This window comes from Mixophyes fleayi, chromosome 12 (genome assembly GCF_038048845.1).
Source record: "Mixophyes fleayi isolate aMixFle1 chromosome 12, aMixFle1.hap1, whole genome shotgun sequence".
Taxonomy (NCBI): domain Eukaryota; kingdom Metazoa; phylum Chordata; class Amphibia; order Anura; family Limnodynastidae; genus Mixophyes; species Mixophyes fleayi.
Genome location: NC_134413.1, coordinates 30,808,098 through 30,831,312, shown reverse-complemented (window position 1 = coordinate 30,831,312; position 23,215 = coordinate 30,808,098). Strand labels below are relative to the sequence as shown.

The 23,215-nt window shown below is 39.5% G+C and overlaps 1 protein-coding gene across 2 annotated transcripts in view; it reads left to right on the top strand.

The window, feature by feature from the left end:
- The window catches only part of LOC142108146 (cytosolic phospholipase A2 delta-like), a 68,791-nt gene that overhangs the window by 10,992 nt on the left and 34,584 nt on the right, over nt 1–23,215 (top strand). Inside the window, exons 2-9 of one of the 2 annotated variants that reach the window (XM_075191753.1) lie at nt 8,086–8,155; nt 10,964–11,100; nt 11,240–11,371; nt 11,811–11,851; nt 11,957–11,999; nt 12,396–12,459; nt 12,920–13,065; nt 14,458–14,541. In XM_075191753.1, coding sequence (XP_075047854.1) covers nt 8,155; nt 10,964–11,100; nt 11,240–11,371; nt 11,811–11,851; nt 11,957–11,999; nt 12,396–12,459; nt 12,920–13,065; nt 14,458–14,541 — 648 coding nt within the window. In that variant the 5' untranslated portion in view covers nt 8,086–8,154. The remainder of the gene's footprint in view (nt 1–8,085; nt 8,156–10,963; nt 11,101–11,239; nt 11,372–11,810; nt 11,852–11,956; nt 12,000–12,395; nt 12,460–12,919; nt 13,066–14,457; nt 14,542–23,215) is intronic. The other variant, XM_075191752.1, reaches the window with a different exon arrangement.

Here is a 23,215-nt window from a genome sequence, read left to right as displayed (position 1 = left end):
GATAATTAGAGGCAAATATTTAATTATGTATTAATGTCTGTGTATATTCATACTTGGTCTGTGTTTATGATCCTATATGGATATTGTACTCCATATATAATCTTGACCTAAAATATATGCACATTGGTCTTAGAAGCTTACATTTGATAATGGCTGCCAGCCCTTAAAAATAAATTTTATATTCTTTTTTAAACAAAATATTTTAACACTAATCTAAACTAAACAAGAGCATGTACAGGCGGGGGATCATACACTAATATTACCTTATTCACATTCATAGTTAATGGCATGGTCAATGCTGTATGTAATATCATAGTCTTAATCTTTAATTTGTAAACCAACATTTTATCAGTGTTTGACATCTGACCATATGCAACCCTTTATAATATTAGATTATAAGACATTATATAGTTATACATCAGAGCAAAGATTAATTGCAAATTATTATTCTAACAATATTCACAGTGATGTGTCATGTACTGTTGTATTTTAGTTTTCCCGCTGAGCACTGCCCTCTTCCAGTAACTAAAAGCATTGGAGATGCTGCTGGCAATGTGTAAGGATTTCATATATAAAGAGTGCTTCTAATCAAGGTTTCCATCTCTTACTTGGGCTGCTGCCGAGTGTGGATTCGGCTCGTTCAATTGCACATATACCGTAGTTCTGCCCTGAGACCTGGCATTCCCCTTTACTTATACATATTGTCATTTTACATTGTGACAGCGTTACAGTTATTCTATTTCTTGCTTACTGTTCAGTCCAGGGTTCTCCACTGCTATGTCTCTTTGTTAATTTATGTTAATTCCTCATGGCCAGAATCATAAGGGTTAATAGCGGCAGTGATGTGCCTTAGGGGGAGTGGGGCGCTGCAAGCATATTGGCCTAGGGTGGCCTGAATCCTTACTCAGGCCCTGCATACAATCCGACGCACCAGCCAAAAAGTGGGTATGTCACAATGCAAAAGAACTTTAGTGGCAGCAGCCGTAATGAGGGTTGAAGCTAAATTCTTCAGATTGCAGCCTATTAATCCAATAGGATTAAGTGATTTCAAGATGAATGCATCCATTCCCATGCATCCATTCATACAAATAAAGTTACTTTTTCAAGATGAATGCATCCATATATGTAGGTAAGGCATATATGTCAAATGTCATAGTTCTGTGTGTGTGTAATATGTATGTGTGTGTATATATATATATATTCTCTCTCACAGCTGTTACAGTACAGTTCATATCATAGATGTTATAATAAATGAGTGCCAGACCATCTCTCAATGAAATTACTCCTTTATTGCACTCCTCCAACACGCACTGTAAATAAATAATGCACCATGTCCATAAGTCCTGGACGAGAGCTAATAGTTGACATTTACTTGACCTTGGGACTGTTGCTCTGTCCCCCGACTTTAACACTGTCATCCCTAACAGTTCTCCTGATCTCTCAACTTCAGGTCTCTCCATCTCTCTTGTCCCCTAGTGTCTCTTACCAGACACAGGGGTATAATGCAGCTTACATTAAGCTCTCCCGTGTTCTGTCCTCACTCTCCATTTTCGAGACAGGCTGCATTGACAGTCTCGGGCTTGGCACGCTGTCTGTCCAAGCATGTCTGCAAATGCACTTGATGTCTCTGCAAGGCTCTTGCTTGTCTCCCACTCCTAATCCTGGCCTGTGTAATTCTCGACTAATGCTTTCACTCTACCCACTGTCAGACATGGCTCGTTGACTCAAATTGACCACTCGGTAAGGTTGTGGCTACAACTATGGTCTTGAGTGTGAACTTGAGAGTAATTTTAAATCCTCCAATCCCACTCACAACTTCGCCTCAGGTGTGGAACTCTCACTTGTAATTAATTGTTTAGCCAAACAATGTTATATATACAATGTGAAGTCTGTCACGTTCTTCATGAACTTTTACATATATACCTTTGAAGACATTAGTAGCATTTTTTTTTTTTTTTTATCATCAATCGTTTTTATTGAATTTTTTTTTTTTTTTTTTAAGTAAATGGGGGGTACAGAAGAAAAAAAAAAAGGGGGGGGAAAGGGGGGGGTAGTTCGAACACACCAATATAGCATTTGCAAATTACAGACAGTATACAATTTATAGTATTCAGTTTACTGTGGAACTTTAAACTAACTCACCAGACCTGGCCTAGGTTTTGGAAAACCCGACATAAACACTCAATCAGGGCGCAACTATTGACAAAGAACCACCAATAGCAGGGGGAGAAGAAGGATTATTTACTGGAGCCCCACCCCCGTCGGTCACGTAGACATGCCATTCAAACCATTTCATCAATGGGGAAGATGGTCTCATTGAATAAGGGACATCTAGTGTTTTCATTTCAAACGCATACTGGACTTTGGTAATTACCTTTGACAGAGAGGGGGGGAGCGGTGCTCTCCATGCCTGGGCTCTGGCGGCAATAAGTATATGATTAAACACATAACAGGCCTGTCTCGGGACATGAGGCGGATATACCTGGAGAAGGGCAATCTCGGGGGTCTGAGGAAGATCCAATCTGGTCACTCTCTTAGCTAGGTCAAATACCTGAGCCCAGAAAGAGCGCAAAACCGGGCATGTCCAAAAGCTATGAAGCAAATCCCCAACCAACGAGCATTGTCTCCAGCACAGCTTAGACTCGGAGGGCCACATTTTATGGATTCTGGAGGGGGTCAGGTAAAGTCTATTAACTAGCTTGATGAACATTTCAGTGTGGTTTAGCATTTTTATGTAGGACAATTTTTGTTTTAATTTTAGTGGACCATTAAATAGTAAGAAAACTCAAACATAACCATCTCACCCCTCATCATGAGCTCCAGACACAGAATATAAACAGAAGTAGAGATTCCAGTAATACTGGACCCATATTACAAAACAAATAGAGGGTACAGCCAAACAGTAAAATATTTTTATCAATTTTATTTAGCCTTTTTGAAGTACTAAAAAAATACACAAAAAAAAAATCACATTTAACACTTCAGGGACTATTTATCTTCTACATTACTACTGCAGTATTTTACCCAAATTTCAATACACAGACACCATGATGACACTAAATATAGTGCAGTTGTCTGTGTTTGGCCCTATGCCCATTATTTACACTAGTGGGAGTGGTCCCACTCAAGGATCTCAAAAGCAGAGAAGAGGACAATTAAAAATATTGCTCATTTTAAAAAAATGTTCTTCATGACTTGGGTGGAGCAGATTAATTTGTGAAAGTATTACACTTGTAGCATGTCACAAGGCCACAGGTTTGTTCAGTGTATTTACGTACTTATTGTAGTGTCATGCCTCACAATACAGTATACTGCTTTTGTTTATTGCATTGAGCAGTTACTACGTGTCTGATATTACCTATAGTTCACTAATCCTTGTATACCTAGTTTTACCAATCAAAATACAGATCATATAAAGACCTCTAAAAGAGCATCGTTTGACGGATAAAACACTGGTAGCTTAAAGTGCAAGATCCCACCCAGCCAAGTTACAGCTTAAATTATACCAATTTCTACACTTATCATCAACATTTATTTGTATAGCGCCAGCAAATTCTGTAGTGCTTTACAATTGGGCACAAACATTAATAAGACAATACTGGGTAATACATACAGAAAGAGAGGTAAGAGAACCCTGCTCGCAAGCTTACAATCTATAGAAGTATATTTACTAAACTGTGGGTTTGAAAAATTGGAGATGTTGCCTATAACAACCAATCAGATTCTAGCTGTCATTTTGCATAATGCACTAAATAAATGAAAGCTAGAATCTGATTGGTTGCTATAGGCAACATCTCCACTTTTCCAAACCCGCAGTTTAGTAAATCTAGCCCTTAGTCACCTACAAAACTACTCTCATCTATTTGAGACATATCCGCACAATCAGTCCTTTTGAAAGTAGAAGACATCCATGGGTATTAAGATTGTGCCGGATCACAGCACTCTGAGAAGCAGAAAAATGAACTGACTAAGATAACTATCAAACAAGACCTCAGGGACTTACTAATATTGAAAAGCATTTATAATCGGAGCTTTCTAAACCGCTCAATCTTTATCCAAAAATATTACCAACGTTTGGGATCAAAGGGATCCCTGAATCCATAACAGATTTACACTCTTCTCTCCAAGAGCGGTGTTAACACCATTACACTCAATATGCCCCTTGGTTTGTGGGGGCTGGATCCCACACACAGAACACAGCACCACTCCCAAAAGCAGGAGAAACCTTTCTGCCCTACCAAAGATGGCAGCAGTCCTGTCCACCCCAGTGCTGATTTTTTTTTTTTTCTACAGGGACTATAATTAATTTATATCCAGATTTGGCACCTTCTACTAGTCAATCAGATCAGATAATGCTGGGGGCTCCTTTTCAGACTGTAGAATGCTGCAGCTGCAAAGAGACATTAAAAAAACCAAAGAAAATTTCTACCTATATTCAATGTTCCGTTTACGTATATCAACTCTCTGAACATAAGTTGGGTTACTTGTTCAAAGGCACTAGATGAGAATCTCAAGAACGTTATAGAGAAAGAGCACAATTAAAAATAACCCTCAATGTGTTCCTCATAATTGACTATAGAATTTCTCTGCCTCCTTCCCACCAGATAATTATTTAGCTTCCTACAAGATGCAAACCATTATTTAACCACATATCTGAGCACCTCCATGCAACAGACATAGAAGTCTATCCAAGTACAACTCTGTTAAACCCATGACGAGACATTTTCCTGGACTCATTTGCCTACAATTTTAATATATTAAATACAGACTTATATGTCTGCCAACAGCAAACGTTTCAAAACCTGCTAAGTTTTTAACAGAATTTGAACAGATTACTTGAAAATCTATCGCTCACATTTTAATTCTTTTCTGACAGCTACATTATGTGTTGCATAGGCTGATCTATACATATGGGAAACCTAAGAACTGACTATCCACTGCAAACACTAATTTTATTTCCCATCTCCAACTATGACTCAGTTCACGAGGAGGTGGAGGAGCAAAACTGTCAAAATAGCTCTCATTAACATCCAAGGTTTGTATTCAAGTTAATCCGGATTAAACTTTCACAAAATATTTGAAGAGCGAGCATAATAAAAGGTAGCGAACAGTCTTTTACTGTCTGCGAGATTCTTTTATTTTTACAGCTAATCAACTAATTACATGACTTATATAACCACGTAAACATTCATTTGGGTTTCTCCTTGCAACAGAAAATTAACTTTTGAAGACAGAAATCATCTCTCCTCAAGTTTGCTTTTTTTTCTTTAGATGCAAACAAAGTTTTCAGGTGGACCAGAGATACACGGAGGGTGTACCACAGCCCTTTGGTTTTCCCATAAAATTTGCTCAAGAGATAACCATATATAATTAGTAAAAGTCAATGTAGTCTCAGGAGGCCTGATATCCAGACAATTCTCCATAGTCAATGTGACAAGACAAGGACCCCACCTTACCTGTACACCCTATGCATAGAACAATGGATTAGATGATTATTTATAATACAGATATATTAGGAGTTCATATAGGGACTACAAATATAAAGTATTCTTATTTGTAGTACGTACATTAATCCCAATTGGAATTAAAAATTAACAAATCTGAAGCCCTTATTATATAAACTTCTTGAAATTAATTTAATTTAAACTATTACAAGAAATTTCTATAATATCTTCTAGTCCACGTTACATAATCTTTATCATCTTTATTTGAAATTAACTATACCCCTCTTTATACCTCATTTGGAAAAGATATTTGCCCATGGAACAGATATGTCTTATACTATTTAAGACACATTAGAATGTGATAGATGGAAATTAAAAAAAAACCACTGATATCTCCCTACACTCCAGATGACCTTCTTTGTCTAGAAAACCGGTCTAGTGATTGCCTAAAGAATCCAGTCACATGCCCTTCTCTAGATCTATGGGACAATCTAACAACTAAGCATGACTTCATTTCTCATGAAGATCCATTGACTTCCCTATTTCACCACCAAACCTCCATCCCAGGACTCTTAAACCCTCAGTTTAATTGATATAAGTATTTTCTCTCAAGACTTTCAACACAATCCTGGCGGTATATTTAAACTGCGGGATTGAAAAAGTGGAGATGTTGCCTATAGTAACCAATGAGATTCTAGCTAGAATCTGATTGGTTGCTAAAGGCAACATCTCCACTTTTTCAAACTCACAGTTTAGAAAATCTACCCCCTGCTCTCAAATTCTGTACAATATTGTAAAATCATTCATCTGCATTACAGACAAAGAAAACTCTTAAAACGTTCTGAAAGATGATTGCACCCAAAATGTCAGTGGTGCTTCCTCTTATGTTCTGAATGGCAAGATAGCTCAAACAGCATGTAAGTTCAGCAATCTCGCCTCTCACCTTACAACCAGCTCATTTTTCTGGCTGTTTACCTGGTGGTTTGTCAAACGGCAGCTTAGTAAATCTGGCTGTTTGCATTTTGATCATGTTAAAAATCGAGATGCTGATTTTTAAAGTGGTGGTTTGTAAAACTGCAGTTTTCGGGACTTTTACTGGTGGTTTGGCCTCCAGTACATTTTAAAACCATTATAAAAATTTCCGAGAACTGTCGGTTTCATCAATCTGTCCTGTAGTAAATCCAGCCCACTGTGTCTTTTTCTGCAAAGCAAGTCTGCCTAGCTGTCAGTCACTGTCTGCCTGTTAGAGAACGAGAGCATGATGGCACACGCATTAACACTCCAGTCATTACAGGTATATCGTTCAACTCAGTAATTTCCAGTCTTTGATATGTATTAATGTCATATACTGACTTTACTTGCTCTTTAATAGTTTTCTACATAATCATATTTTGTTTTATTACTATAACTCTCCTTTACTCATGTTCAATGATGTTCTTTGTAGGACTCTTCTCATACACATTTTAGGATGGGGATGGTTATGTCTATTCTTCTAGCCAAGCAATATTACTTCAGTTGATTTAGCCCCATTACTTATGGCAATTCAGAACCAAATCCTCCTCTTCTTCTTGAATTAATGCCAACTGCGACTGGTAGACTGTTGTAAGGCAAGACTTGCATATACAATCACTATGTGTGCATAACATTTATGTGTCTCCATACTACATGCTTTATGTAAATTAAGAATGTAGAGGAGTGTATTTTGGGTCACAAAAGGTTGTATCATTTCCCATACATTGTAGTCAGCATGTGCTAATAGGACTGTAATGTGCGTATTGTCGCTAACCAATAACGATTGTCGAACCTCGATTTGTGTTTCCAACGCACAAATATTTATTCGCAATAAGTTGAAAAAATATGCTCAAGCGATGTAATAGTAAATACAGCCGTTACTTAACGCAGGCGCTCTGGATCCAGTGCAGTCATTCAATCCTGAAGTCTGGGGACAAGAAGTCTGCACTCTGGATCACAAGCTGCTGCTTATATACACAATCAAGTACAGTAATACAATGAAAATGGTATGGCTTGCATCTATTGGTCCGGGTCTCAGGAATGTCCAAGGGGTCGTCAATCATTGGCTGGTTCATCCTAAGGAATCCAAAGGAGGGGGTCATCTCTGCAGGGGGTATGCTCTGCTCTTCCCGCCAGAATTCCTTACTCTTAAGTAGTTCATAATTCCCTATCATTCATAACTTGCGTATGCACTCTGCGATTCCCTCGCAGAGCGCACCAAACAGTAGGATATGTAACAAGGTTCATTATGATACCACTCATGATGTTATTCCTTTAACCCGTTCTGTGTATTTCACTAATATGCATGTAACTCTGATGTAACATATAAATACTACTATATTTCGACATAACTGACTATGTGTTGCAACTACCAATAATGTGTACTATTTTATAAGTATGCGTGTTTGTGCAAATGTATGGTAAAAGACCAATTACTGTTGCTGCCACGTGTAGTGGATGCGTACGCCCTTTCACGCCGTAGCGTGCCCTTGTACGACATAGCGTACCGTACGCATCTTTTCAGACAAAGACAACCAAGTTTGCTAGACTTTAATTGAAATGACTTTATCCAATTTGCTGACTTCGACAGGACATTGCGTTGTTAACATTGGTGACTTTGTTATTATAGGAAGAAAGTGCACTCTGCTCGTTATCTGTCAAAATCATAGGAGCCACACACATCCCATGGGCAGACTGGAGTAAGTATACATGCTTGTATTAGCAGCTAACAGGTATGTCTTCTGATGATGATTGTATGCTATATCACAGAGATGTGCACAGGGTGTGTCCAGGTAAACTCCAATGTAGGAGCCAATGTTGTTTAGGGCCTACACTCATCACTGCCGCCTGCACTTATTGGATTTTTACTGACCTTTTTGTTTAAAATCAAGTGAGCAGCATGGGCAGCACAGTGGTTAGCACTTCTGCCTCACAGCACTGGGGTCACGAGTCCCAGCCATGGCCTTATCTGTGTGGAGTTTGTATGTTCTCCCCGTATTTGCGTGGGTTTCCTCTGGGCGTTCCAGTTTCGTCTCACACTCCAAAAACATACTGGTAGGTTAATTGCCTGCTGTCAAATTGACCCTAGTCTCTCTATCTCTCTGTCTGTGTGTGTGTATGTTATGGAATTTAGAATGGAAGCTCCATTGGGGCAGACACTGATGTGAGCGAGTTCTCTGTACAACGTTGTGGAATTGGTGGTGCTATTTAAATAAATTATGATGATGGTAGATGTCCCGCAGCGCTTGTAGGGGAAGGCTTGGTGGTGAATGGATGACGATGAAAGGGAGTTGATGGAGGATGAGGGGTTAATCAATGATTATTGACAATGATAGTGGAGGCCCCAGTATGGATATCGGACAGGGCCCGATATTTGCATAGGCCGGTCCTGAGTACTCCTCTGCCATCTCCTACATGTGATTATAATTTCTGACTGTCCTCCGAGGCTCACTCATGTGTGCAGGGCTCCAACATATGGCAGAAGGTAGAAGCATGTGTCTTCAGTGCCATGCAGTAAAGTTACTGCTTCCTCCTGCCCCCTAGGTATAATATTCACTCATGTATGAACGGAAGAAGCAAAAAATTCATCCTAAAATAATTTTATATTCTCACGAGCAATGAAGTAACCACCTGTCCGCTTCTGAGGTGACTCCACAATCAGCCCATCATCGCCAGGATGAATGTGTACTAGCCCTCAGGCACCATAGTCGCTCGCTTGTGTCCTGCCCCCTTACTGTACCCTCTGTCTCATGTGGTGCGTCAGCAGGACGGAGACCAATATGGAGGATCCCTTACTGGCGGCTTCTAGAGTCTTGAATTAACGGCACTGTGGATTCAGTGTTATCTGCTAGTCCACGATGTAGCTAAGAGATGAGACTGTCATTGGAGGGTAATCCGCAAAAAGGTGTAAGGGGATTTATATAATGGGATGAAATCATTATAATGCAGTGAATGGTAGGGTGAAAACATGATGAGAAGGAACATATGCATGGGATGAAGTTCCTACATACAGAATAGATTAACGTTGTCAACCATTGGCGCTCTGATCCTAACGTTTGGCCCAGCACTGAATGGCACGATCAGTATCTGTCACCAGAGCCAGTTGTTTGGAGCTGGAGCTGATGGGATATATCTCCAAGCGTCACAGGATCCTGTTGGTGCTCTTGGAAGATGACTGCACACATATGCCGAGATACAGGTCATCTATCAACCACATCTAACATGCCCAATAATAATACTCTTGTTAGGATTATTATCAGACATTGGGCTCGTCTTGGTGCCAATCGGCAGGTGTGGTTCCCAATATCGCAGTGTGTCGTCCGCTCAAGACATATGTGTTCAGTATCTAGCCAGTCTGCTGCCTGTGTTAGTAACTCAAAGAGCCCTTCACATCATGTACACAACTCCTGTGGGGATCACACAGTACCACTTTCATTATCACTGTATGTACTCAGTAGAAAACACACACATTTAGACTTATGCTGAGATAAAAATTGCATTTTAAAAAAGAATACATATATATATTCCATACATTTTGCTGCTCCCCACATCCTACTGTCTGAGACAACTGTCTCACTTTCCTTTTATTGTGGACATAGTTCTGTAATCCTATGGTTATTTTTATTATGATTCGGAAGACAAAGAGAAAACAAATAAGTGCATGACAATACGGAAAGAGTAGAAAATTCTAAAGTACATGATCATAAATATCTCTCCCAAAAATGGGCGATAGTGCTCCAGTCACAATGGTTACTAGTTGATGTTCAACAATAACATAATTCTATGATTTAGACTGAATGCCACTTAAATTTATGAAAGCGCCAGTAGTAGTAGTAGGCAAATCTTGATATTTCGGGGCTGAAGGAGGTGTAAGAATGAAAGTCGCAAACAGTTCATCTTAAAATATGCCCATAAAATGATCAGCTTCAGATGTGAATCCACAATTAGAAGACATTAGCCAGCATTGGTGACCATCATCAGTGTGTATTCGAAACCAGCCCTGAGCCCACAAGTGATACGGCTACTGACCGATCTGCCTCACGTTGCAGTTATGTGAGCTCACCCTTAGTGTACTCTGAGCTCTCTTCTTGTGGGTATGCCCAGTACAAATGTGCGGATTTTATGCTAAGCAAACGGACGTATGCCGAACTCAGCATAAACCCCTAAGGGTACAGTTTATTTACTGATATTCCCCAACTCCACAGAAAGGGAAGGTAAAGTTTCACCATTGTATGTTATTACAGGCAGCCGAATGGAGGAACCAAAACGGCAATAGCCATATCGACGTCAATGAGTCATTAATACTCTGTTTTAGGCAAATAAACAAACTAATAAACTTTAGTGATTGTTTTCTATAAATACCCACAATATGTATTGTAAGTACATACATAAAATATAGTCATTACATTATTCAAATAGTTTACGAGGAGTAGAATTATGGACACATCTAAGCAAAGCGTTGTGCCTTGATTTATTTTTTCCTGATTATTTTTTTTCCTTCTGTACAGTGAGCAACGCTGATTGTTACGTCTGTGTGTTGTTCCCGACCTGCACCAATAAAGTCTTAAAGACAAAGACTGTATCAAACACCAGTGATCCTATATGGAACGAAACCTTTCAGTTCACTATTTGCAGTTATGTCAAGGTAACCGACAGACACACCTCACTTTCCTTACACCCGTCTCCACTCAAAACCTTTACAGACACGGTGACCGTTTGCACGGACAGTTTATTAAGGTACATTTTGACTAGACGCCACCTCTTTACAAGATCTTGTATTTCAGAATATGTTACTACTCGAACTCCACGATGAGGACGTTGTCTCTGGAAATGATCTGCTTTACACAGTGGCATTTGATGTGGAGAAAATCCAGATTGGGGAGACTAAACAGGAGACGTTTACTCTTAACCCTAATGTAAGTTAATTGTTCCAGAATATGTTTTTTTCCTAAATGAGTATATTCATGCCCAGGATTTTCAATTCGCTAACTACGACATTCAGAGCAACATATTTAGGTCCCCTCTAATGGTTTAGTGCTCTCTATAATCCCAAGAGACCTGGGGTTAAATGTATCAAGCTGTGAGTATCCGGCGGTTTGAAAAATGGAGATGTTGCCTATAGCAACCAGTCAGATTGTGGTTATCATATATTTAGAACATTCCACAAAATGATAGCTAGAATTTGATTGGTTGCTATAGGTAACAGTACCACTTTTCAAACCCACCGGAAACTCACAGCTTGATAGATTTATACATACACTAGGGGTCATTTATAGGTAGTGCCTTATCCCAAAGTAGTACTGAGAGACCGATGGGAATAAGTAACTGAACATACAATGTGATTTTTCTTTTCAGGGACCAGAGACTCTTCAAGTGGAGTTCACGGTACAGGAATTGTGAGTCAATGTTTCTCTTACTTTGCTAGTAGCATAAAAGGCCACTGAGATAATTACATGCCAGCAATGCAAATCTATATAACCATATTTATTCATTTATTTTAGACCAACTAAACGTGAGAGGGTTCTGACAAATGGTGTAGTAGTGGTAAGTATATATTTACTACTTGAACTTTTTTTGGGGGCAAAAGACTATATTAGATTATATGTGTAACGTGCTGTATGTTAGACCTACACTGAATGGGTATAGCTATATTAAAAATCACTTATTGCATAGATTATTTCAGCAAAGTCAATTTTGAGGAAAACAGTTTTCTGAAAAGTGTAGCGGTGAAAAATAAAGTGGACCTGTTGACCCAGCCATTTTGTGGGCTAAACCACTATTCATACCTTCAATTCACTTGGCCTGAAGGTTTTGGTGTTTATTTTTAATTTAGCCATTAAATTGTAAATATTTTTACCTGTCTTCCATTAGAGGACACGTTTTTGCTGCATAAACTGAAAACTGACTGTAAAAATCTTGCTGACATGACTTCTCTTGCAGTCCAGAGAGATGTCCTGTCTTGAAGTGGCCGTAGACAAGCAGCGGATCCCGGAGAATGTACAAGGTGAGCTGCTATGAGAGTGACTTACATCCCGTCATTTTTACTTACCTCTATTTTACATATTGTGCCGTCTGTGCACAAAATGCATAGAGCATATTTTAAAAAGTTGCTTAGTCAACAATACTGACTGCCAAATACCTAAAACTTAATTTCCAGCATTTATTTTCTCCTATAGATGTAATTATAAACAATAATGGCGGCTCATAGAGGTGCAAGCAAAAATATTTCATTACTGATAATGCACGTATAAACATGGCACCTCATGGCTAATTGCATCAGCCCCATAGACAACAAAGGCAATGCCTACCTAAAGATAAGGGGTCACGTCATGCTAGCAGCTTGTGTGTTTATTACACGCATGTGACTGCTCTGCCATGTTCATTGTACCACATGTCCTTTTGCAGTCAAACTTGAGACTTGAGGGGATGCTGACGACTTGCATTTCTCTCTGTTGTTCATCTAGGCCAACATCTGGTCTTGTCAGTGGAAGATTCTTGTGAGAAGACACACAGAGTGGAGCTAAAACCCACCACAGGCCCTGATTCTGTACATTCCTGTAGATTCCACTGCATCAAAAATTGGGACCCGGAGCTCACAGCTAACTTGGAGGTAAAGTGGGTTTAAAGTGTATTTATTTGGTAGCAAACACGCTGTAATTCTATACAATCTATTTCAATGGTGCAATTAAGCCAGAGCAACCCGGGACACAGCCCCGGTACTTTTTTGGCTACCAGGGCACAGTGAGGGTGAAATACTACAACAGAATCTCACATTGTACTAATGTACTGTGTAACTTGTTGTTGTTTGTTCACTTTGTAAATTGTTATTTTGTTCTACTCCCATTGTACGGTGCTGCAGACCTTTCTGGCACCTTATAAATACTTGATGATAATAATAATAATAACTGAAACATCATTCTTTTATACAATTTTGTGAGTAGTGTGTACAAGTTGATTCTACAATTTCTGTTATCTTCTAAAAGCCATAAGTGGTGGTTGCCAAAAACTGATACCAAACCTGCTTCATTATTTAATCTGTCCAGTGTTCCCTAATGACAGATTTTATGACATGCATACGAGAACCCTGTCCTTTATTTTTTATTTTTTAAACAAATCATCTTTGTTTAGTTTATGAGCTATATTAACTGACTAGAATACTAATTACTCATCATACCCATGAATCACAGATTCATAAACTCTACACCCTGAGCTCTACATTCAAATAAATCCTCACTGACTGTATGGTAAAACTTATTCAGGTGGAAAGAGTCAGCATATATATGCAACATCTGTTGTCATAGTTATAAAGTAATACAAAATATATTGCGGAGAATATAAAAAAAAGTAAATGGGGCCATATTAGAGCCCATTGCGGTCCCCTTTTCTTGGGGATGGGGAATAAAGCCAAAAATAGTTATATTTAAGCAAAAATGTGAGCAAATTAATAAAAACAGCAGGGATCAAATTACATAACTGCTTCACTTGAGAGATAAAATCTGTTTTATCCCATGGTATACTCTGAAACTCACTTTAGTTTGCAACACTACCTCTAAAAATATATCAAACCTTGAAGAACTGAATTGGTCTCCACTACAAAAAGAGGGTTTTGGGGACATTTGTGCTTCAAATCCTTCAATTTACCATTGACCAAACGATCATTAAAAGCAACAAGGTACCTTGCCATGTGTCATAATTTTTACGTCTGATATGGGATCCCTCATGAACTTTATCAGCAGACTTAATTGTTAAGGACTATAGGGCACATTTATTTTGGGCAGTCAAATTATATGGCCATTTCCTATTCCCACTACAGTAGAATTATCAAATGTCAATAAATTTAATAAATGTTTCCAGTGTAGTAGGTTCTAAATACTTATTTTTACTACAACATTTAGAGAGATCGTTTGTCACTTATTATATGTATTTATTTCACATATAACAAATCAAGTGTAAATTGGTATTGTAGTTTTTGTTTAAAAATAAATAAATCTAATTTCTGCAGAATGGAGACGACGCTGTCCAAATAATTCCAATTAAATTGCTTCCCTCCGGAAAGGAACAGAAGATCCATCTTTCCACTGTACAAGTGAGTGTTCAGCTTATTTCTTTCAAATATTCTCATTTTGGCACATATCATATTAACAATTTTTTTTGATTCAAGAATTTGGAGATACATTGCGAGTGTTGATTTGGCATCTATTTAATCTGACATATCTTCTAAAACGTGAAGATCTGTAAGTGATTTCCAAAGGGAAGTTAACATCACAATAGGAGAATAGTACAATTGCACTAGTAGTTAAAGGAGAACTGTCATCAGAACAGTGGAATATTAATTTACCAGAATAGAATGTAAGCTCTTGTAAGATTCTATAAAAAAAACAAAAAACAACATAACCCTCTATATATTTATTCAGACATTTTGTTAAGTATGGTTATATTTTACTGAACATTTGTTAACTAAAATGGTACATTTTCCAAGGTTACAAATATATGTATATTATTTTAGGCCATAGGTTAGGGATTAATGCTAGAGCTTTGTCTAGCAGTTACAAAAGGTCAAGATGTCAAGGAGGGAGTTTAATTCAAACATAAGAGATATTGGACCTGATTCATGTCCGAACATAACTTGTGCGTAAGTTGCATTTTTAAAAAGAGCACGGAACTTGAGTGTCGTTCTGACCTTTATTCAAATCCAAGTGTATCTCAAGATACATTTCAAATTGAATCGTACGTTCTGCCCAAACGGTACTTTCCATAGATACACAGAACAGACTGCAGTATACACTCATGTGTAAGTACAATAAACGTTCACAGCAGAACGCTTTACATTTTTTTTATCATTAAATAAAATAACTCTTAACAGAATAATCATTTATATAAATATTTATTTTAAAAAAATAAAATTTGTTACAATTTTTTTTTAACGTTCTTTTATACAAGTAAAGATGATTTTAATGTGTGTTATACATACAATGCATTTTTATAGTCTATCTTAGTTGCGTACAGTTGTTCTGTGATAGGTAATGGCATGTATCAGTGTAAGTTTAAAATCAAAGCCGTGTCAATCATCACTATCAGTCGGCATTTACACCTGCCCTCTAGTGGGTGCAAAAGATACGTCTGAAAATAAGCATACTTACAACACAGACAGGACTTGAATCGGCCACATCTGCTTTGGAAAGCCCTTACTGTACATGGCCTACGTTAGTCCGCCCCTTCCCTCCCCTGCTCCACTTCTCATGTCGTAAGCAGTCGAAAGTGTCATTTGTGTTTGGATATAAATTGCAAGCAATTGTGTTTATGGTCATAAGGTCAGTTTCTCGGCATACAGAGAGCTATTTCATGCAAGATACACCACGGACCACACAGATTAACATACATCTGAACATGAGTCAGGCCCATTGTGTGAAGCAACCGGCATTATTATCCTGTAGATAGACAAGTTGAGTGAGCTTTAGCTATTTCGTGCCTCGGCTGATTGGCCAGATCACTTTGGCTTAACAGTAGGTCCGGTTAGCGCAGTCCAAAGATGACTACACGCACGGGCCATTAGAAGTCTTGTTCTGAATACATTTATGTACATGCCCAATAATGGCTCGATTGATTTTCATCAGCCTAATATCTGGCATCATACATGTTTTAAGGCCACACATGTGGCAAAATTGAGTCAATTGGCTGATAATGCTGATGATATCACCAGACCTGTGGCCAGCTACAATTTGGCCACACCTGTCCAGACTGGTTTATTCCAATCAGATCATCATCAACATTTATTTATATATAGCGTCAGCAGATTCCATAGCGCTTTACAATTGGGAACAGACATTAATAAAACAATACTGGATAATGGATACTGACAGAGAGGTAAGAGGGCCCTGCTCGCAAGCTTACAATCTATGGGACAATGGGAGTTTGATACACAAGGGCAAGTGCTACATCATATTGCATTTTGGTCCAGCTAGAATGCAAAGTTTTTGAGTGGGCTGTATGATCAGTCACACCAATGCTGGTCAGAGGGTTGCTGTCTTGTGTTAGCTGTGTAGAGGGTGGTAATAGGGTAACCTACAGAGATTAAGATGGTGGTTGAGGAATATTATAAGCTTGTCTGAAGAGGTGGGTTTTCAGAGAAAGCTTGAAGGTTTGAAGACCAGTGGAAAGTCATATTGTGTGAGGGAGGGGATGCCTCAAAGTGGGTGCAGCCTGAAAAAACGGGAATGGGAGGATGTGATGAAAGTGAAAGAGAGACGCAGATCTTGTGCAGAACAGAGGTGTCAAGATGGGAGATATTTTGAGACAAGTGAGGAGATGTATGTTGGTGCAATCTTATTGATGGCCTTGTATGTTAGTAGAAGAATTTTATATTGGATTCGTTGAAAAGCAGGCAAACAATGTAGAAACTGACAGAGTGACTCAGCAGAGGAAGAACAGTTTGCAAGGAAAATCAATCTAGCCGCTGCATGCAAAATAGATTATAGGGGTTTGAGTCTGATCTTGGGAAGACGGGTAAGGGGTGGAATTGCAATAGTCAATAATAATAGATGATAAGTGCAGGAATTAAAGTTTTTTAAGTATCTTGTGTGAGATATGTGCGTATTCTGTAAATGGTTTTTTAGATGTATGTAACATGATTTAGATGCGGGGAGCAAAGAATAGTTGTGAGTCAAGGATTACATCTACACAGCGATCTTGCGTGGTGGGATTTATTGTCATTGTCACAGGTTTGCAGGAACTGAGCCCTACTTGCTGATATTTGCACTGCTAAGCTAGTAGGCGCGGCGTCTAAACGCGCCTCTGGTCTTTGCCAGGGACCCCCGCAAGGGAGTTTTGAGTTTGCTGCAGAAGATGCGTAAGTCACGACCCTCCTGGTTAGCCACCAGCGAAGTAGAGGATGAACAAACGTGGTCGTGCAATCCGGGGTCAGGCCGTGCGAGCAAATAGGTACCAATAGAATAGACAATAACAAAGTCAGGAAGCCGAGGGTCAAGCCAGGTTGTCCACACACACCAAAGGAGAATCCAAATGCAAGGTCAGGTATAGCCATGTCAGGATCCGGGAAAGACAGTCAGTATGCAATAAAGCAGACAGGATTCCTGGAGCATAAGTGGACCTTGATACTCTGGCACCCAAATGGTGCCAAAGCCTCCTTAATATAGTGTAAAGGTGAATCTGATTGGTGACAGTGTGAATCGGCGGGCAGAACAGCTGACAAACGGAAGGAGGGTAGCGTCCCGTTGCTTAGCAAGGGAGACGCATGCATACTGCGCATGCATCTGCCAGGCGCCGGACCAGGAAGAAGAGGAGCACCCCGTTGCTAGGCATCCGTCCCTGGCACTGAATGGACGTGCGGGGACGGCGCCTGACAGTACCCCTCCTCTCTTCCAGAAGAAGATATCTTCAAGGATCAACCCCAAAGAAAGTTGGCCAGGGGACATGGATATCCTTTTCATTCACCAATGATCTCTCCTAGGGGCCATAGCCTTTCCATTGGAGTAGATATTGGGAGTGTCAACGCAGATGGCAAACATCCAGAATGTGACTGATCTCAAATTCACTGTCCGTCCTGGTCAAGGCAGCAGGTTGACGAGAGGGAACACTAGAGAACTTATTTAGCACCAGATGTTTAAGTAGAGATATATGAAAGGTATTATGGATCTGGAGAGATGGGAAGGCGGAGCCTGTAAGTCTCAGAGTTAATGACTTGGATTACCGAAAAAGGACCAATAAATCTCGGGGCCAGCTTCATAGAAGGTACCCGGAGCCTAAGATTCCTTGTGGCAAACCATACCTTGTCTCCAGGTGGAAGAATGGGAACCGCTTTACTGTGGCGATCTGCAGAATGCTTGTACTGTTGAGCGGACTTTAACAATTTTTCCTTGATAGAAGCCCAGATGTGAACCAAATCACGAACCAGAGTGTTAGCAGCAGGAGCCAGGTAAGTCAGACACAATGGGATGGGTACCGGAGACAGTAAAGAAAGGGGAGGAACCAGAGGAGTCATGGATGTGGTAATTGTGAGCGAATTCTGCCCAAGAGAGTAAACTACTCCAGTCAGGCTGGTTGCCAGAGGAAAAGCAATGGAGAAACAACTCCCAAGTAATGGTTTACACACTCCGTTTGGCCATTGGTCTGAGGGTGGTAATGTGAGGAAGTTTAGGTCAACTCCTTACAAAAAACGCTTCAAAAGCAAGATACAAATTGAACACCATGATCAGAAATGATTTCTAGAGGGCATCCATGAAGACGGAAAATTTATTTAATGAGGACTTGGGCAAGCTTTGGGGTCAAGGGAAGCCCTTTTAGCGAGACAAAGTGAGCCATCTTTGAGAATCTGTCCACAAATACCCAAATAGCATTAAACTCATTGCTGGGAGGAAGTCAGAAATAAAGTCCATGAAGCTACTGACCCAAGGATGTTTTTGAACAGGCAGAGTCATGAGTATTTCTGCAGGAGGGTGCCTGGGAGTCTTGTTCTGGGCACAAACCTTCTCGAACTTTGGCACGAAGTGTGGGCCACCAATAGTGCCGGTAAAAAAGAGGATGGGTTATCTGGACCCTGGCATAGCCTGCGAACTTGATGGCATGGGCCCAGCGGAGTTCCTTGAGGTGCAGGCGAGGATCAAGATATGACCATTCCACTGGAGGAGTTCTGGGAGAGGTTCTGGTCAAGGCGACAATGCTAAAGGGGCTTGAACATAGGTCGAGGTACATAGGCTGTAAGTAAATCACATTCATCGTAAGAACGTGAAAGAGCGTCAGCCCACATATTCTTGGAACCGGCATGATAGGTGAGTCTCAGGTCAAAGCGAGTAAAGAAAAAGGACCACCAGCTTGGCGAGGATTCAGGCAACGAGCGTCCCTGAGATAGATGAGGTTTTTGTGATCAGTAAATATGGTGACTGGGTGGGCGGCACCTTCCAAGAGGTTACTCCATTCTTCCAAGGCCGGTTTGATGGCAAGTAGTGTGTTTCTTTGTTGCCATAATTGCGCTCGGAAGGAGCAAACTTCTTGGAGAAGAATCTGCAGGGGCGGAGGTCACCAGAGGAAGATTCTTGTGAGAGAACAGCCCTCACTCCGACCGAAGAGGCGTCCACCTCTGCGAAAAAAAAGGTTTTCCCTTGGTCGGGCTGGACAAGAACTGGGGCAGACTTAAATGCCTCCTTGAGGGACTTGAACGTAGAGATTGCCTCAGGTGGCCAGCATTTAGGATTGGCAGACCTTCGGGTGAGTGCAGGGATGGAAGCAATCAAGATAGAGAAATGCTTGATGAACTGCCTGTAATAATTGGAAAATCCGATGAAATGTTGCATCGCTTTCAGGCCCTGAGATTGCGGCCAGTTGGTAATAGCGGAAACCTTCTCAAGGTCCATCTGAAGGCCAGAGCCCGAGACCATGTATGCTAAAAAGGGGATCTGATTTTCAAATATGCACTTCTCAAGCTTGCAGAAGAGTTGATTCCAGCGAGAGAGTACCTCCTTCACATGAGACTGGTGAGAGGTAAGGTCAGCGGATAAGATCAGGATGTCATCCAAATAAATTACCACTGAACTGTATAGAAGGTCTCGGAAGATCTCTTTGATGAAAGATTGGAATACTGCCGGAGCATTACAGGGCCCAAAGGGCATCGACAGGTATTCATAATGAAGATGATGAGTGCTGAAGGCGGTCTTCCATTCGTCTCCCTCCCAAATACAAATGAAATTATTTTCTAGGTTTAGTACCCCTAAATCATTTAATAGTACTGTCACTATATAATACTTTAGATATTAATACCTGCAATGTTTTAATAGACTACCAGTCAACTTAATTTTTTCTTAACCATTCACAGTCAAACAGCATACTTGCCAACTCTCCCAGAATGTGGATTTCAAGACAGGATACAAATTTTTATTTCCTGACTGTCACCTTGTGTACCTGTGGAGGGTTATTTCGGTCATAGTGAGTTTGGTTAACTTAATGTACATTCTTCCTGACCTGCATACTCTTTCAATATGTTATTTTTTATGACCTTCTCTGCATTTTTTCTCTTTTGAAATGACAATTTATGTGTCATACATTCAAGCATATGATGTAATTCTAAAGCATATCCTTTGGTGCCGTCTCCATTGAAATTGCAATAAACACTGAACTGTTTAATGGCAACTCTGGTTCAGATAATACTCTTTGAATACTTTCACTGTGAATACCACACACCAGCCTGTCTCTTATTGCATCTGAGAAAGCCACTGAAAATTGACTGTGTTCAAATAACTGTATCAACTTTGCTACATATGCAGAAATATTTTCACCTTTATATTGACCTTTTATGTTAACGAAATCTTTCCGCAATTACTACTGGTTTGGGGTTTTAAATGGTTCATTAGAACATCAACTTTACTGAAACGTTTTGCTTGTGAGTTTTACTGGTTTTTAGGTAACTGTGCAACATAGTGTGTGTCTTCGTCCACATTACACTTAGTAGAAATGACTTTCTTTTCGCCACGAACATTATTTGCATCACAAAAATGTTCCAGTCTTTCTACCATGCTGATTCTGTGCCAATGTATCCTGACATTTTTATGAACTTTTAAGTGTTGTGTGGGGGCTGCTACTTTCATTGTACACTTGAGTAATTACTGATTTAACACACGTATCACGATTGCACTGGTCCTGTATGACACACTGTGCAGTTCTATTTAATACACTGGCTCTCGCTTTACACAATTCACCGCTGGTATCCTGGTGATTTATTTGTGCAGTGATGAATGAGGTTTTTCCTCGTCACCAGTTGTGATATATATATATATATATATATATATATATATATATATATATATATATATATATATATATATATATATATATGTAGTTTTAAATAAACCCGCTGGCCACTTATTGGGAACAGAGCAGCCACTGAACCATTTACTTTTGAGCTTATGCGTAAAATACAAAATATGAGCGTTGGACACATGATATAAATACATTTACTAGAACACACTCCTAACGCCTACCTCAGTGGAACTATAAAGTAGTCCACATTTACTACAATGTCATAACATTATCAGAAAAAGGAGGGAACAATTTGCAAGTACTGATTTGGTGCCGCAACAGTGTCTACTGTGTGTGCTGCAAAAGCAAAAAGTGTTTAGTGTGTATGGGTGCGTGTGGCACCTAGTGTATAAGCATGATCTAAGCCTGTGTCAAGCGACATTTGATGAACAGAAGCACGGCATTTAATATATTACAACATTGCTGAATAAAGTCTGCATGAGCAGCCATTTATTTTAAAGTCTTGTTAGGTTTAATATGTATTATCTGCATTTCGTACTGCACATGTGCACCAAATATGCATATGCATACATCCGTTTGTAGACTTTTGTGTATCGTTTAGTGCATATCCCTACGTCTGGAGAGGTGTAACTGTGGCGGTCAAGCATAGTTCAGCTTCAACTTCAGTAAGGGCATGTTCACGTAACCAGAGGTGGACGCCGTCACAGCTTACACCTTTTATCTATTTCGGGTGTTGGAGGATTGGTGCAAGGATACACAATGATGATTTTGATTGGCTGCTTGCGTGTTGACCCCTCAAGCCTGATTTGTTAGTGTTTTGGCTATGTCATATCTATTTGCAGCCGTCTATCCACATTACTTAGTTGACAGTTCCATTTGGACTGCTGCAGGAAAGTTGATTCTCATTTGATTTATTAAAGGGGAAAACAGATGTTTGTATTTAATTACATTTTATGTGGAACATGCAACTGTCACATTTACTAATAACACTGCAAAGACAATATTCTCTTCTGTGTGTATGACACTTCAGTATTATTATATTGTGTACAAATAGGGTTTTGCGTCTTTAACATTTACTACCAACACTGTCAAGCCTCATCTCAATGTGATTTCTAAGCTTTCTTTAAATCATCAATCTATCGTATCGTAGGGCGTAAGTATACACCATTTTTACACCTGACATATGGCCTTGCGTAAATACCACTGTTTTTGAGCTGGACACATCTTGAGATGCGCCTGTTACCATATGCACATCAGTATACTTCTCTTAAATGCATCTTTTCCCTGCATACGATCTGAGCGCATATGCACCCAACTCTGAATGAACCCCTATCTGTGCAATTATATATGTTAATGTTTAGCATTGTTGTAAAATGTGACATTACTAGCTTAAAACATTTGTCTGTATCCTTGTATTTTACCCTAATTAAACCTAGTTTTCCATTATTAAGGAGCATCTTTTTTTCCATGCCTGAGAGAGTGGGTTTCTTCTACGCTTGTCACTTCCTTGTGAATTTTTTTTACCACATAATCAGAAATGTAAGTTGATCATCTCTTTCTGCCGCTGTGTACATTGGTAAGTGTCCACTCACTCCTGCGGGCTTTAAGATATTGTTCCCTCTGCCTTCTTCTAGCCGTTCTGGTGTTATGGAATAGTTACCTGTTCTATAACCTTTGCTGTATCTTGCTCAATTTTTTTTTTCAACAATACTTTATTGTTTACGTGGTTCATGTGTTCATGTTGTCCGTCTCTCATGTCTGAATCTGTGCTTTAGTCTTTTCTTGATTTTCTCTGTTTGTTTGTTTGTTTGTTTGTTGATTCAATCTATAGTAGTGTTGTTTATCTCTACTAAAAGTTCTCAAGTACTCTGTAGACAATTATTCCACTTCTTAGAATCAAGCTTCCAAACTTTTAGTATTCTTGGTGTAAGTAGTCAATATTCTGAAAGTGAAATCATCTTATTAGGTTGATCTCCACATTTGTTCCTAGTCGC